Source organism: Anoplopoma fimbria, chromosome 19 (genome assembly GCF_027596085.1).
Source record: "Anoplopoma fimbria isolate UVic2021 breed Golden Eagle Sablefish chromosome 19, Afim_UVic_2022, whole genome shotgun sequence".
NCBI lineage: Eukaryota > Metazoa > Chordata > Actinopteri > Perciformes > Anoplopomatidae > Anoplopoma > Anoplopoma fimbria.
In genome coordinates, this window is record NC_072467.1 from 5,273,025 (window position 1) to 5,288,545 (window position 15,521).

The 15,521-nt window shown below is 41.5% G+C and overlaps 1 protein-coding gene across 1 annotated transcript in view; it reads right to left on the reverse strand.

Moving 5' to 3' along the window:
• Positions 1–15,521, reverse strand: part of LOC129108909 (membrane-associated guanylate kinase, WW and PDZ domain-containing protein 2-like) — a 74,726-nt gene that overhangs the window by 4,415 nt on the left and 54,790 nt on the right. The window contains exons 10-20 of the mRNA XM_054620835.1: positions 13,945–14,474; positions 12,882–13,050; positions 6,810–6,841; positions 5,546–5,738; positions 5,335–5,426; positions 4,692–4,884; positions 3,781–4,020; positions 2,528–2,713; positions 1,796–2,090; positions 798–1,017; positions 540–683 (exon numbers count right to left, since the gene is read on the reverse strand). Of these exons, the coding sequence (XP_054476810.1) occupies positions 540–683; positions 798–1,017; positions 1,796–2,090; positions 2,528–2,713; positions 3,781–4,020; positions 4,692–4,884; positions 5,335–5,426; positions 5,546–5,738; positions 6,810–6,841; positions 12,882–13,050; positions 13,945–14,474 (2,294 nt within the window). The remainder of the gene's footprint in view (positions 1–539; positions 684–797; positions 1,018–1,795; positions 2,091–2,527; positions 2,714–3,780; positions 4,021–4,691; positions 4,885–5,334; positions 5,427–5,545; positions 5,739–6,809; positions 6,842–12,881; positions 13,051–13,944; positions 14,475–15,521) is intronic.

Sequence of the window (15,521 nt, forward strand, 5' to 3'; positions counted from 1 at the left end):
CAGCCTTGTTTATCCACGGAAAGTTGACTTTTCAACAGAGTCAGTCTTCTGCTGGTGGGTCGCTCCACTGGAGCAACTGGGGAATAAATGCCATTAAGCTCCGTGTTCGAGAACACCCAAACAGGAGTTGTTGAGGGTGAGCAGAGGGTCACTCAGTCAGTGAGTCCACATGCACTTACTCTCATTCCCACTTTTGTAGCCTAGAAGCTATTCCTGTCACATGAAGAAGATGGGGCAGGCAGTAAAATAAAGATGAGAAATAACAGAAGGAATGAAAGATAATAAACATGTTGCAGAAGGAAAACCGCAGGGTTGTCTTTTTAAAAAAAAGGCAAAAATCTGTGCTGTATTCAGTTTTACACCATCTTTAAATTCTGTGAAGAAAATATATCACACACAAGCATGTTGTGTGATATTATTGTCGTAGATGGTCAAGATGGACAAACACGTCTGTGACTGAACCGTTCTCACTGACAGCAATTGCGATCATCTCCCGAACAGCACTTTTTCAACATATCATCTCATCCGTGTCATCTCACCCTCATCCTTCCATTACGTATGGCAGGACCATCTTCTGCAAGGCGCAACACAAATAGGTCCATCTTGTACTCTCTGCCCCCACGGATACTGAAGCCAAAACCCTTTGCACTTTTCTCCAGCTCCACCGTAAAGTAATCATAGTCCTGGAAAAAAAAATGTAGACAACTTGCAACAAACCCACTGCAAACAACTGACTATGTACACTTAATGCTGAACACAGTGTGAACCTGAGCAGTTGGTTCTTGGTCTAGCTGTACCTGTGGTCTGAAGTCAGGAGGCATCCCCAGAGGAAACTGTGCAGCCGCAGGATGCGTTCTGAAGTCCAGCAGACCGGGCGGGTGTCTGTAGTCCAGCGTCGGCGGCTGCCTATAGTCAGTAACCGGGGGGTGACGATAGTCAACTGGAGGTTGCCTGTAATCAGTGAATGGAGGATGCCGGTAGTCAGGTTTGACATCCTGTCTGGCTTTAACCTCTGACCTGTTAGGGGTGAGAGAGAGAGAGAGAGAGAGAGAGAGAGAGAGAGAGAGAGAGAGAGATAAACAAAATCAGAGGAGAAGTTTGTGTTAATTGTTTCTTCAAAACAATTAGAGCAGTGTTTTGAAGTAGCATCAAAAAAGGATGTGTCCGACTGCACACAGCCTCATATGTTTAATCGTGTCTTCTCTTGCGAGGGTGGACAGTAACCATGGAGAATTCTGTGAAGTAACATTTGAGCTTAGTTTTCTGTAAAATGACTGAGCTAAGAAAGCTGGGAAAAGGATGGAAATATCACTCTCTGTTTTGAAACTTTTATGGAGCTCCCAAATGTAAAAGGGGCATAAATCCACAGCTCTGGGACTGCTGCTCCTGATCTGAGACTCACATGCACACACACACAAACCCATCCATGCACACACACTCACACATTCATAGTTTTGGCATGGAAGAGGGCATGGACGCAGCTTCCTGCATTATAGAAGAGATACCTTAAAGTAAATTATTCACGTACACTGTAGGAGCTAAGTGGTGTTACGCAACAAAGTAGAAACCAGCCTGAGAGTCTGACTGGTACAAAAGTTGTCTGCAGTCACAGGTTTTCTTCTGAACTTACTGGCATGAAAGTATATCATGGCACAAACTCATTTAAATACACAGTTTGAGATCTGTCCCCTTTGAAAACTCCTTGCTCCTTCTTCCAGTCAATCTCCGTGCAGTCACCCAGACTCGCTTAAGGAATCTTGCAAAATGCTCCCGCTGAGTTCAAACAAGAACTTACCTGCCGTCGTGGAGGTAGAGCTGTGGAGGGGGGCCTGAGGGCTGGATGACCGGGCTCTGCTGGGTTCCGGCTGGTGCAGGATGGGAGGCTGCTGGTGCAGGAGGGCCAGTTACTGTTTGGCTTATCTGTGCTGGTGTCTGGCCAGGCTGGGCAGGGATTTGACCTGTCTGAGTGGCTGTTTGGCCGGGCTGGGGGCCTCCTTGGCCTGGCTGGGCTACAGGGCTTGGCTGGGTCTGGGGGCTGTGTTTCTGGGTCATGGGGCTCTGCTTCTCTGAGCTGGGACCAGAGTGGGATCCTGTGACGGACAGAAGGTAACAAGGTTTCACCTGACTGCAGTGTTGTTGTTGAATTTTCTGAAATGTATTTGAGAAAACTACTGATTTATCCGCTGTAAAACAGAATTTAGCTTTGTAATAGTTATCAAAATGTGAAGACTCTATATTGTTTCAATGTCATAAGACAAGGCTGTTGTTCCGGCCGAAATATCAAGATTATGCTCCAGCATCACCATAACCAAAACAGTTTGGGATCACATCTCTAAACCAGTGCTCCTTTCTGGCTTACTATATGTGAAAATGCCTTCTTACTTCAAGATGCATTTTGTGTGTAAGGATATTAATTAAAGACACAGCAGATAGACTATAGTTTTTTTTCTCCAGGGGAAATCTAAAGAAACTGCCATCAAAAATTGAAGTAACAGAGTTTGGTTTCATGTCACACACAGTCACTTACCCTCCTCTGGTATGATGTGCAGTGTGACTGTTAGCCCAGCATCTTTAATGAGCTTCACAATATCTGCGTGCGGCATGCTGATGATGGATTGTCCATTCACAGCCAGGATCCGGTCGCCCACCTTCAGCTTCCCACATCGGTCCGCAGGGCTGCCCTCGATGATACGTCCTATTTTATGGGGCACAGCTGGAAACAGGCAATAACAAGGTGGTTGTCAAAGACAATTTTGAAGAAAGATTTCATAACAGCACTGATAAAACTCACATTTTAAGTGGAGAGACATTTACATTTGTATTACAACATTAACCTCGTCTCACATGAGACAGTTTCGAACAGATCCAAATATTTTTACTCTTCATAAAACACTACAAAAAAAACACTATTTTATGACAATAACATCTTAAAAAAACAGGTTTCTGTTATCAACTCTTTTCACACACAGAGAAAAATACAGAAACCTAAAATTTCCACTTCAATATAAAACATTTCTGGACCCCCAAGCAGAGAAAATCCTGAGGGACTGTTAAACATCCAAGTTACATCCTGAACTATTGTTTGATACTTTAATAACTACTGTATACTAGACCCATTTTAGGTGTATGCATATTCCATATTCCATATTCAGGTGTAGGCAGAAACCTAGAGCAGGATATATTCATATTCTTCAAAGTGCAATCAGTCCATCCTGGTTAAAAAATCCCACCATCTGTTAAAAGATACCAGCTCCCTTTAGTGGAACCATATGTTTAAATAAGCTGAATTAAAGACTTTTAAAGACTCTTTTAATCCTACCTTGGCATGAAATTAAGACCAATTCAAGACCAGAATTAAAACGTAAAACTGTCTATTTCAGTTTGATCCGTGCTAATAAAAGTTCTGAAGCTATTATATATGGGATAAGAAACACCACAAATGAAAATTAATTGTTAAGGGATACAACGCTCACTGGTTATTAGTGAATCCAATATAATGGATATTATACTTTGTTCTGACCCTGTTTCTTGAGTGGACATGCAGTGCAAAAACACATTGTGTGGTAAAACATCTCATATCTTATAAATATATTCAACATATTTTAAAGTCATGAAAAATTATTTAAATTGAAATTATACTTAAATTGAAATAGTAGCAAAACCCGATGAACAATCCCTCTAGGACAGTCACCACCCTTAGGATCTTTGGTCTTCAAGATTGATTAAATCCCCATTTGCGTTCAGTAACAACCTTTAGAGTTCCAGACAGCAACAACTCACTGATGACGGCGGCATTTTCCGGTCTGTTCAGGGAGCTGATGATGACAAAGCCGAAGCCCTCATTCTCCTTGCGGTGGATAACCACATCACTGGTTTGCAGGGCGGATCCCTCTGGAGGAGAGGTGGCAGTCGGGACGACGACCGCTGGAGGGCCCGAAGCCGAGGCTGCATCGCTACGTGGAGAACTGTGTTGTGTCGACACGGAGCCGGGGCTGCGGCCATTCACAGGACAAAGTTCACCTGGAAGTGAGGAAGGAAAAAGAAGAGATAGATGAGTCAAAGAAGCAGATGTTACTGTAAAACATGACCAATTTACTTTTAGTGACTATTCATTTTAAAGCTTGTTTTAACATAAAGCAGCTTAAGGTTGCATTGAAACAGTGCACTTCTCTGTCTCCGACAGGGACTCTCTGTCAAAGTCAAATTAAGCTCATCTGTATTTCATTTGACAGGTTTGACTCTAAAAGGAACAAAGAATCGATCAAGTGTGTGATTGGGCAATGTATGATACTATGTATTTATATTTGTAATGACCGGACATCAAATGCTTCCAAAAGCTAAAATAAATTAAATTGTTTCCCCTTAAAGGAGCAGCGTGTAGCGTTTAGTGCCATCCAGCGGTGAGGTAGCAGTTTGCAACCAACGTAATACCCCTCCGCTCACTCCTCCATTTCAAAGCGTGTAGTCATGAAAAGGCTCTCTCTGCAAAAACAAAGCGGTGCAACATGCCGAACTCTTTGAAGATTTGAGGGGCTCAAACTAAGCTAACAATAACACAATGATTCATAGTTTCAGGTAATTATACTTTTTTAATTGATGCCAGTGAAATGTGCAGCACGTTCTCCAATCTTGTATGAGTGAGAAACAAGCAAACAACAAAAAAAGAACAAAAACATAAAACATGTTCTTACCAGGCATTTGCACTCTCCTCCTCACAGTCAAGCTGACTTGACCATTTCGCGCAGCTGCGTGCATCAGGTCTATTACGTATTTGTGCGGTTTCCCAGCAACCACATTTTTATCCACAGAAATGAGCTCATCCCCAGGTCGAAGCCGCCCATCGCGCTCAGCGGGGGTGTTCTCTATTATAGCCCCAATAACAATCTGTTCAAAGACAATCAATATTAGCAGCATAGATGAAGGTGAGGAGGATGAAACAGAGACACAGTGGAATCACCCAATAATTGGTCTATCCATGTTGGAAACTGGTTTGGGTCAAGGTAACATTTTCCCACCTTCCTATTATTCTCCTGCTACATTCTTCTGTATCATAGTTTGCATGCTGTTTTACACTTGGACAAGTTAGCAAGGCGTTACTTCAGTATGGGAGGTACTGAGCAGTTAGGACTGAGTGAGAAAGCCAAAGAGTGCTTGTATGCAGGTGCGCGTGTGTGTGTGTGTGTGTGTGGAGACAATGTTGGTCAAATGCGTTTGACTTGATGAAGCGTGAGATGAGGGAAGGTGCAGGTTGGACGAGGTTGGTGTGTATGAGGTTAAATATGTGTGTGGTCCAGCCCGTCCCATACGAGCCTTGTCACGGGCGTCCGGACTCACAGCCTGCACGGCCTCGTCTCCCCCTAGGATGCGGAAGCCAAACCCGGTCTTCTCTCTCAGCAGGTGCACCTCCACCTCTTCATACTCTGGACCTGAGACACAGACAGCAACATCAATGTTGACTTTTTCGTTAATTTAGAAATCACCATTTTATAAGTAATTTCATGCAACATAATGCTCCATTTTTCATGAACTAAGATTCATTACTTACGTCGGCTCTCATAGATAGCCCTCGACTTCTCATAAAGGTCATAGGGGTCAGGTTTGTTAAGATCGAAGCCCTCGGTGGAGTCAGGCACAGACGTGCGGTGCTGTGGCTGGTTTGGGAAGGGCATGCCAGGCGGCAAAACTGGGTTGGGAAGGTTTGCTTGGGGGCTGCCGTGTGGATCCCACTGGTCAGGCAACTAGGAAAAGACACCAACAACAGCTGTATTATTCACACAGTCTGTGAGCAAATGGCATAACACCTCTGGATCAAAGTGAAAACTTGCATGTCTTCCTGTTGGCTTCTCAATGATTGATTGAGTGATTTATTTACTTCATTTTAGCAAAGGGAAATTGACTGTGTTATGCTGCGAAGAGTGCAACATGCACAATAAAAACAAGTCACAGACATAGTCCACTCATGACAGACACCCAATGCTGGCAACAGCCCATGTGTTAAGGCACCATGCAGGGAAGAAAAATCAAAACAGCAACAAACAGCTGAGATACTATCTAGCACGACCTGCAGTGCAGACAAGATAAAACAACTGAAAATAAGATATAAGAACTTATATAATCATGTGTAGAAAAAAACAAAAGAAGTGTGCAAACTAAAGTCTTGCCACAGTGGTATACAAATTATATAAACTTTCATGAAAGTTATTCGGTGAAAAATTATCTCTATGAAAGTTATTTTTAAACAAAGAATCCAAGGCTAACTATGTGCAGAGTATAATGTCAGGTAACATTGATGATCATCAGACTTGAACAATGATTAAAAAAAAGTGTGCAAGTTACATTTACTGAGTGTTTTGCTTTTCTTACTAAAATATTTGGCCATGGGCCATATGATAACGAATTAAAATAAATATTCACATCTTTATCTTGCATGAGATGAGATTCATGTCTGAATGTTCTATCTAATGCCATGAATGAGGGCTGATTGTATAAGCACTAGCAGCTGCAGCTTAAGTTTACAACTGAAGAGCTTTTCCCCAGCTGGCGAGGTGTGAGCCCGATGTGATCAAACCAATAAGCAGGTCACGACAGGTCGGCTCATTTCACAATAAAGCAAAAGCCAAACACCTCTGAGGCAACTCAGCCTCGATGACAAACGCTGATCTTACACGCTTCATCTTACCTCTCTGCTCCAACAAACAAATCTGGTTCAGAGACTCACATTTTCTCTCTGACTATATATTTTTTTCCTCTCAGTCAAACACATGCACACCTACACAGGAGCAGAAACACATTTTGTTCAATCATCGTACCTGTTTGGAGGCCTTCCGAGGAGAGATGTGGCCTGAGGAAGAAGGAGAAAACACAGTTTACAGAGAGCAGACTCTGATATTGTGTCTGACTCTTCAGAAACAAAAAACCCCCAGACAATTACAATTATAGAGACAAAAAACTACTTTAATGGAACCTAAGTGCAGAGGTTGTTATACATGATATGATGGACACGAGGGTTAAATCCTCTCCCCCTTAACTTAACTCTGTTTTGACTTGTTTTGTGTAACTCTTCTTAAATGGGTTTGGTTGTTGCGTTTGTTTTCGACATAATTACATCATTGGCTGCAGGCAAATTCACGCGCACACCCAGACACACACACACAGTCTGTTTTCTCTGCAAGTCATATTCTATCTGCATGTAGGGAGCACTCTACATCCCAACAACAATCTCATCAGCACAGCTCCCCTGTGACTTCACTGAATCAAAGACATACAGCACATCTATGCTGCTGAGACCCAAATACATACATTTAAACACTAGGGCATCACATGCAATGGCTGCTTAGTTTAAACATGCAGTTTGATACTTTACACATGTGGATAAAAATGCGTAACACAGGCATGAGGAACACTAGACTCCTGCAGCACCACTGATGAATCCTTTATCAGACGTGGGAGCTTGTAAAATGTTCTTTAGAGAATCCTGATATTTTTAATATTTATTCAGTTTATGAGATTTTCTAAGAAATGTCAGAGAGCACTGGAAGAGACATATTTATGGAATAACTCTCCAACTTCATTCGCCTGCTTTTTAGATGTGTGAGATGAAGGCCAGAGCCCTAAGCAGCGGAGAAGGATCAGTGATCGAGGGGAGATTTAAGGGAAATGAAATACAATAGATCACTGCCAGTCCATGTTAGGACAAAATGAAAATTGATGTTCTTCCACTTTCATCTTTTATTTTTAACATTTTCCAAACCCAGCCCCCCTATCCTACTATTCACCAAAGCAACGCATCAGTTTTGCGTAGAAATCTTTCCCATTTTGAAAATAAATGTCCCTGCTGTGTCTTTGAGTGTGGAGAAGGACAAGAGAATATAATAATAATAAAAACCCCTCCCTGTAAATGAATGCACAAACATAAACATGAATGACGGTTAGATGAGAACTGTCCTTGGTGCTGAAACCATTCTGCACTGTGGCAGCAGCAGAGGGATGGCTTTGTGGGAGGTTGGGACTAATAACCACGTTCTCTAGGGAACACAGGCCTTAAGGGAAGCCTTTAAGGAACACTAATAATTAATTATCAGGAAACTTTCCTTTATGACCCACTGAGGGAAATGAGTATGAGCTACAAGGCAATTGTCCACTCATATTAAAGAGGAGCGTCATCCTCACAGAGGCGTTCAAGCCTAATTTAAATGTTAATACCATTCATCGGCATATGTGCCGGATGTGTGGCGGGCTGGTATGGATGCAGATGAATTACAAATGAATGGCTGGTAGAGAGGCTTCATGTGGCCTCTCTCTGGAATCAGTGGTCAGACAGTCTGGCAGGCCGGCCTCACAGACTAGCCTGCTGAGTCCTGGATGGCCTTCAGATCAGCCTGATTGGCTTGTGTAGCCTGACATCCTTTTCCTCACAGCCATGATCTGCATCCTCATTGGTGCTGCAAAATATCTCTAGTCTGTGGTTGGCTCCGCTTCAAACTGGGATGTCAGGGGACCGAGCTGTGAACACGACCAGAGCTCAGTGGAACTCTGGCAGAGTGCCCACGCTACAGCAGTCAGACACACCACACACACACACACACACACACACACACACACACACACACACACACACACACACACACACACACACACACACACACACACACACACACACACACACACACACACACACAGCAGAAGTCTAACACCCTGTCTGTTATACACAAAGCACTGATGCTCTCAGTCTCACACCTGAAATCATGTGTGCAAGCTGAATTCCATTGATGTTCTGCACAGAAATCCTACATCTGTGAACACAAACAGGCATGAACATTCCTGACATTTTACCATCTGAGTCACTGTAAAGGACCTTGTCCTTACTTTCACCCTGCAGCGAGGAGAGCCACACACAGAGAGTCAGAGAGGTTCCTGGTGTGTCAGGCTGAGCTGTTTGATAGAAACTGTGAGGTTGGGGGAGATGGCATCTTTGGGGGAAGGGAGGTAATTTGGCACAATCAGCTCAGCATTTACAAGGATCCCTATTGCAAGCTGTGTGTAAATTTGAATACAGATCGGTGTGTTTATACATGCGATGAACCATTAATCCTTGTGGGGCAATCTCATTTGTATATTGAATTTCAGCATCCTTTTTAAATGGCGTATCTGACAGTGAAACATGAGTGTTTGTCTTTGCAAAGGTTAACCACCAGGTGGCAGATGCTGGCTCTGCATGGTCAGAAGATGCTAGACTCTCAGCTCCACAACATTTGATCTCAGCTGCTCACGTACACATCCATTTATGCTGATGCACAGTAACATACATATGTGCACATAACTGACTTAGTAGAATTTATTAGCTTCCATGTAATCAGCTGACTGACTATCATTTGCAGAACAACATACATACGTACACAATCAATTCACTAGGATGAGGCAACAGTTGATCAATACATCACCATGTTTAATAATGTACTATAAGACTGGAGACAACAGGACTGGTGTAAAATCAGCAAACCATCCAGCTGCTCTTACATCAGATAGTCTGATGCATCCGGATCGCTAATTGTGTGTTGATGTCTTTGATTGCTTTTCAGGTCTGCATTAATAATTATTTTAGCACTTCAATTAATTAAACCTGAGATGCATATGAGACTGATTGTTGTCATCCCTAATTAAATACAATCCAAGATAAAGGAGCGTTTGAAGAAGAGTGCATCTATGTTATCATCTCAGAAACAATGCAAATTAACTTTTCACTCCTAGAAATGTATCCCTAGCCAACTACAGACTTAACGAATAAATGAGCAAGAAAACGAGAGCTACAAAGCTGCTGGGTGGCACATCAAAAGCAAACAGTGAACTTATAAACTGTGTTTCTTTAAATGGTCAGAGGACAGATGTTTTTGAGACTCCCTAAACTTGCATTCAGGTTGCTGAATGGTGATGTATGGTTAATCATTGTGGGGTTGAGTGTTTGTGTGCTTGTCAGATGGCCAAGGGCTCAGTGGAATAGGCAGCTCCAATTAATTAGCAAGTCAAATTTTGACCCTGTGAACAGAACACCTTTTAGAGAATCAGTGCAAAAGCATGTCAAACAAATAAAGCTTTACATGTGAAATTTAATTTCTTAGCAGGTGGGCAATCTTGTGGAAAATAGCAGAAGAGTGAAAACGGCCACACTTCTCTCTCATTCCTATTTTCAATATTGATTTATTTTTTCTCAGACTGAGGACATGTGGTCATTTTCTTTTATTTCAAGAGAAAAAATACAATGCTGAACATGTGCAGAAACTTAAAGGTGGTGTTGAGGATCTCATTTAAATGCAGAGCTTGTTCAAGGAATTCAACATGTGACAGGCATTGTGGAGCAACAATAGGCTAGTCTAAATACAAGGACAGCAAACAATAAAATTAGTCAAAATGCCAAGTTGATGCTTAAAATTTTAGTGGGTGGAGGAGGAAACATTGTGAGAAAAATTTAGAAGAATAGTTTTCCAGACGGACAGAAATGTGGGTGGTCAATCACTCAAAGAGATAATATACATTTGATCAGTGTCACAAGACATATATATATATATATATATATATATATATATATATATATATATATATATACATATATATACATATATAGGTCACAAATAGGTATGTGTACATTTTGTTTAGAGCTTTTTGGTTTATATTTTCTCTTGTCCTCAGCATCAATTCAAAATTGACCATTTATGAATCCATAACACGGTGAAAATGCTGTTTGTATAATCAAAGCGAGTGTTCAGAACACAGCCAGTACAGGTAGCCAAACAGCGTTATGCCAACCAGTGCAGCTTGTTTGCCAGCTAGAAGACACTCTCCACATTCATTTCTCTCCAAAGCATATTACAGTAAAATGACTGCATGTATTTTGAAGATGAGTGGCCCCAGTGGGAATAAAAACACTTTGCCACAGCAGTGTTGGTGCCACCTCTACCCACAGAGCTGTGATACACCTTAAGGTGAGATTAACTCTCATCCAAACTCTATCTGACCAGCTCCTGATTTGATGTATCTTAAAACACTTTCTCTGTGTTGCTCCAGTAGAAAACATTGATGACATGTTGCTTGCTATAAAGCTGCATTTAGAAAATAGTGACACACACACTCAACAATTATATACTATGACATCTGCTTACACCGTTCACTAATTTTATTATATCTGTGTATTCTCTGCAAGAGTTGAAGTACATTAAAGTCTGATTAAAGCGAGTTTGTCACACCCCAGAAAAATGTGCTGAACACCAAGCTGAATTTGAATGATTAAAACAATTAAGTTTCAAAATGGTGAAGAAATAAGCAGTAATCTCTGCTCTGAAACGCTGGGGGGCATGGGATGCTGGAGGCTCAGAGACCAAGGACTATCCTGGCAGAAGGTTGAATACTTATGTACAGTTACAGAATATAAGACAGGTTGGCAATCTCACTGCTGCACACTACTTGCTCTATGGGCAGAGCACAACTTAGAAATAAATAATTCCATTGTGGGGCTCTTCTAGATTTTCAAAATGTTATGGGACCAAATTGATCAAATTCTTACAGTGAAACTTCTCATTTTGTGGGGGTTTTGACGCTCCCACGATTTGGGAAGGGTTATGCTAAGGATGGTCTCCAATGAGTTATTCAGCCATGATTTCAGGCCTGCCCAAAAAATCCTAAACACATAAATGGTGAAAACAGCTTAAAGGTCTAACACCACGATTCAGTGGAATATAGTTCAAAGTATTTTCACGTGCTCTCAACTTTTATTATCTAACATGTATATGTGTTTAGAAACATATCTCAGATTTTACTTTACACAGACTAAACTAAATATTGCTAGTAATTTATTTTCTTTGTTTCTTCTAGTGCTTCATAATATGTCCTTGGGCTGTTTGCTCCTGCAGTGACCTAATTTCCCCGAGTGGGACATTAAAGTTTTGTTCTTAATTAACCAACATACCAAAATTGAATGGGTACACTTTTTTTTTTTTTAAGAAAACACTATTACTGTTATTTCAAAAGAATAAAATAAACTATTTAATATTCCAAAAATAAAATCTCATACAGAGACTTAAATAAAGATCCATGTAAGGGGCCACTGTGATTTGAATGTGTTCAAAAATAGAACAGTCTCAAAATTATCATAATCAAAATCTCTTCTGCTCTCTCGGCTCTCACTGTTCACTCTACTTGACTCCTCTTGTAAGGCTGCAGCTGGGGTTGAAGATGCACAGTAACATGATATTTGTGTATCTCAATCAGATGACAGCTTATATTTAGCTGGACAGTTGCTCTAGCTCTGGACCCTTCTTTATTTTTTCCCATATTATCTTTGAAAATGACCAAAATGCCACTTGTGATTTGATACCAAACACTGCTGACATTAAAAGATAAAAAAACAATCATCAATTATTAATAAGCTGAAAAATATTTGACTTTGACTATCTTGAGAAAATAAATTACATTTAAAGAACCCCAAACAAATAAAAAATCCATCAAAACATCCAAAATAACTATGAAAATTCTTTACTATAGCTGGTTTATCTGACAACAGTTGTGTTACAGTTGTGTTTTCTTGTAGCCTTTATGAATGAACAATAGAACAAATTAAATTGTATTAGAAGCATATACAGTACCAGTCAAAAGTTTGGACACACCTTCTCATTCAATGGTTTTTCTTTATTATTATTATTTTTTTTTTCTACATTGTAGATGAATATTGAAGACATCCAAACTATGAAGGAACACATATGAAATTATAAACAAACAAATGCTCAACAAATCAGAATATGTTTTATATTTTAGATTCTTCAAAGTAGTTGAATGAGAAGGTGTGTCCAAACTTTTGACTGGTACTGTAACAGTCGTACAGAGAAGTCCCTCACCTGTCACTCCTCTCTGTATGAGGAGAGTCGCCTCGGCTCCCACAGGACACTCTTTGAGCATCTCCACCACGCGTCCATGTCCAGCTGCAGCCACTGGCTGCTGGTTCACCTCCAGGATCAGGTCTCCCTCTATCAGCCCCGACGCTCCCTGTGATCCCGGCTCCAACACCTGCACCACAACAACACAGTTCATAGATCGTCACACAAAGTGACTAGCTGTGGTTTGATTTTGTGGCATCTTCCAATTAACACAAAGCTTGTAATGTCTAACATAACTAATCAACTTGGGTTAGACTAAAGATCTGAACATGGTATATTTTTGTATTGAGGGACATTTTTTCATAATTAATGCTGCAAACAAATATCCATCCAAAACATTCATCTATTGTTGGTCCCCAAAATCACATCTGCCTAAAAATCTACCACTGCGGTGAGATTATTTCAGCTTTTTTTCTTTGGTCAAAATTCTGGAAACAATGAAAAATGCAGCAGGTACAGGGGCAAATTCCAGATTCCACCGGCAGATATATTTTTGGGTATTATTTGTTTAAAGAATAATAAGATTTGAATGTTGAATATAAAAAAAAATATTTGTTCAGAGATATTTTTAAGTGCAGATGTTTTAATGGACAAATACAACAGTGATTAGAAATAGCATTTGTCACAACATCACAGCCCATCTTCTCTATTTTATCTATTTCTTACAGCCAGGTTTGTTTTCATTCTGTAGCTTCTGTAGGACAGTCGAGTCTTTCAATCATTCATTACTATGTTAGAAGAAAGTAAATTATTCACAGACTTCACTCACTTTGTTCTTATTATCTTAATCTCTTTCTTATTAATGCCGTTGACTGAATTAAATTGACCTCCACCCGCAGTTATAACTTTAATGTGTAACTCACCTTGAATACTGAGTTTAGCTGACTACTGAGATTTTGCTCTTGAAAGAAAACATTTACTTTCTAAATCACAGAAATATCAAACAGCTCTGAAGCCGTTCATTTCTGGACCATTCATGGACTAAAGTGAATGAAGAGATGTACTGATGATGATGACACGTCACCTGTTTTACTCTCTGACCAGTTGGACTGTCGGCAATGGTGAACCCAAATCCCTCCGCCCCTTTCACCATAGTAACCGTCAGAAACTCTGCCCCCTGTGCTGTTGCCCCAGCAACACCTGCAGTCCCAGACGAGGCCATGGACACGTTGTCGTCGTGAGGCGTGAGTGCAGATGCGGAACCAGGTGTGGTGGGTGGCAGAGACGAGCCATCCAGATGTGTGTCCCCGGGGTGGGGGGCTCCGGCCTGGGCCAGAGCCTGAGGAGGCAGCTGGGAGCTCAACGACAGATACTCTAAGTAGGGGTCGTAGCTGCCGCGGCCGTTCACCACCAGGGGACGATGCTCCATGCCGATGGGTGTCAAAGAAGTGCTTGCTGCGCCACTTGGGTCCTCGGGGTCAAAGGGCAGAGGATAGCCTCGACAGAGCACGAGGGTCACGCTCTGACCGATCGGTACGGACTGAAAAAGCTTGACCACATCGGCGTGAGTGGTGCCAAGCACGCAGATGTCATTAATGTAGACAATGACATCACCTTAGAAAGGAGATAGGAAGGACGAATCAGTCACACTCTTAGTACACAGACCACGTGATCTGTAAACATACTGTGCTGAAAAAAACAGAACTTGTCACCGTCTGTTGCAATAAATTTCAAACCTCAGCGGTATCAGGACAAGCTGTAGCAACACAGAAAGAGCACTCTATCCCTCTCAAGTGTCACATAGGAATATAATATCAGTTCACTGCCATTGCAGGCAATCTACTAGTGCAGGTGTGAGACAGTGAGGTGAGAGAGACAGGATCAGTGTCTTGGTGTGTCTCTGTGAATAACAGAGACTCTAATCATGAAAATCTCCAATATTTAAATAAACCAGTCACAAGTAATAACAGTTTTAAGTGATGGCTCATGCACGATGCATTATGATGTTTCATCTCCCCGTTGAGCTGGTGACCAATATGCAAATGTGTACCATTGTTTATGATCTTGTGTGCAAGAAAAGTTGTCTTTGTCAGTTCACACTCTTCGCTAGCTAATTTCCTCTCTTCAATACATTGTATATTCATGTTCACGTTACCAGGTTGTTCGATGACATATATTCTGTGAACAAATCATAACGAGGTGAGACAAACTCACAAATGCGACACAGGATACTCTGTCATCTCTGCTGTAGTTTGAATGTGCGGAAAGTTATGGATTTGGGCTTTAAAGTCACAGCCCCATGACAAATGCAGCCGCCACAAATCCTCTATTTCACATTTCTGGAAGCACTCTCTGTCACGCATGCAGACACGCACGCTCCCGTGAACATGTGCACACACATGGACAAACACCATACATTTCACATGCACATTCATACACAATCCCTAAGAGCAATGCCGCACAGCTGAAATAGGCCAGCTAATCTCAGCCAGGGAGAGCCTGTGTGACTCTGTGGCTGTGTGCTGCCTAAGTGTGAATGTGTTTGCACATGCATGTGTGTGAGCAGCTCTGGCAATGTCAGAGCGGAGAGGAGCAAGTTGGAGAGAGAGAGAGAAATCAGAACAGAGAGAGAGAGAGAGGTAGGGCTGACAGACAAGGATA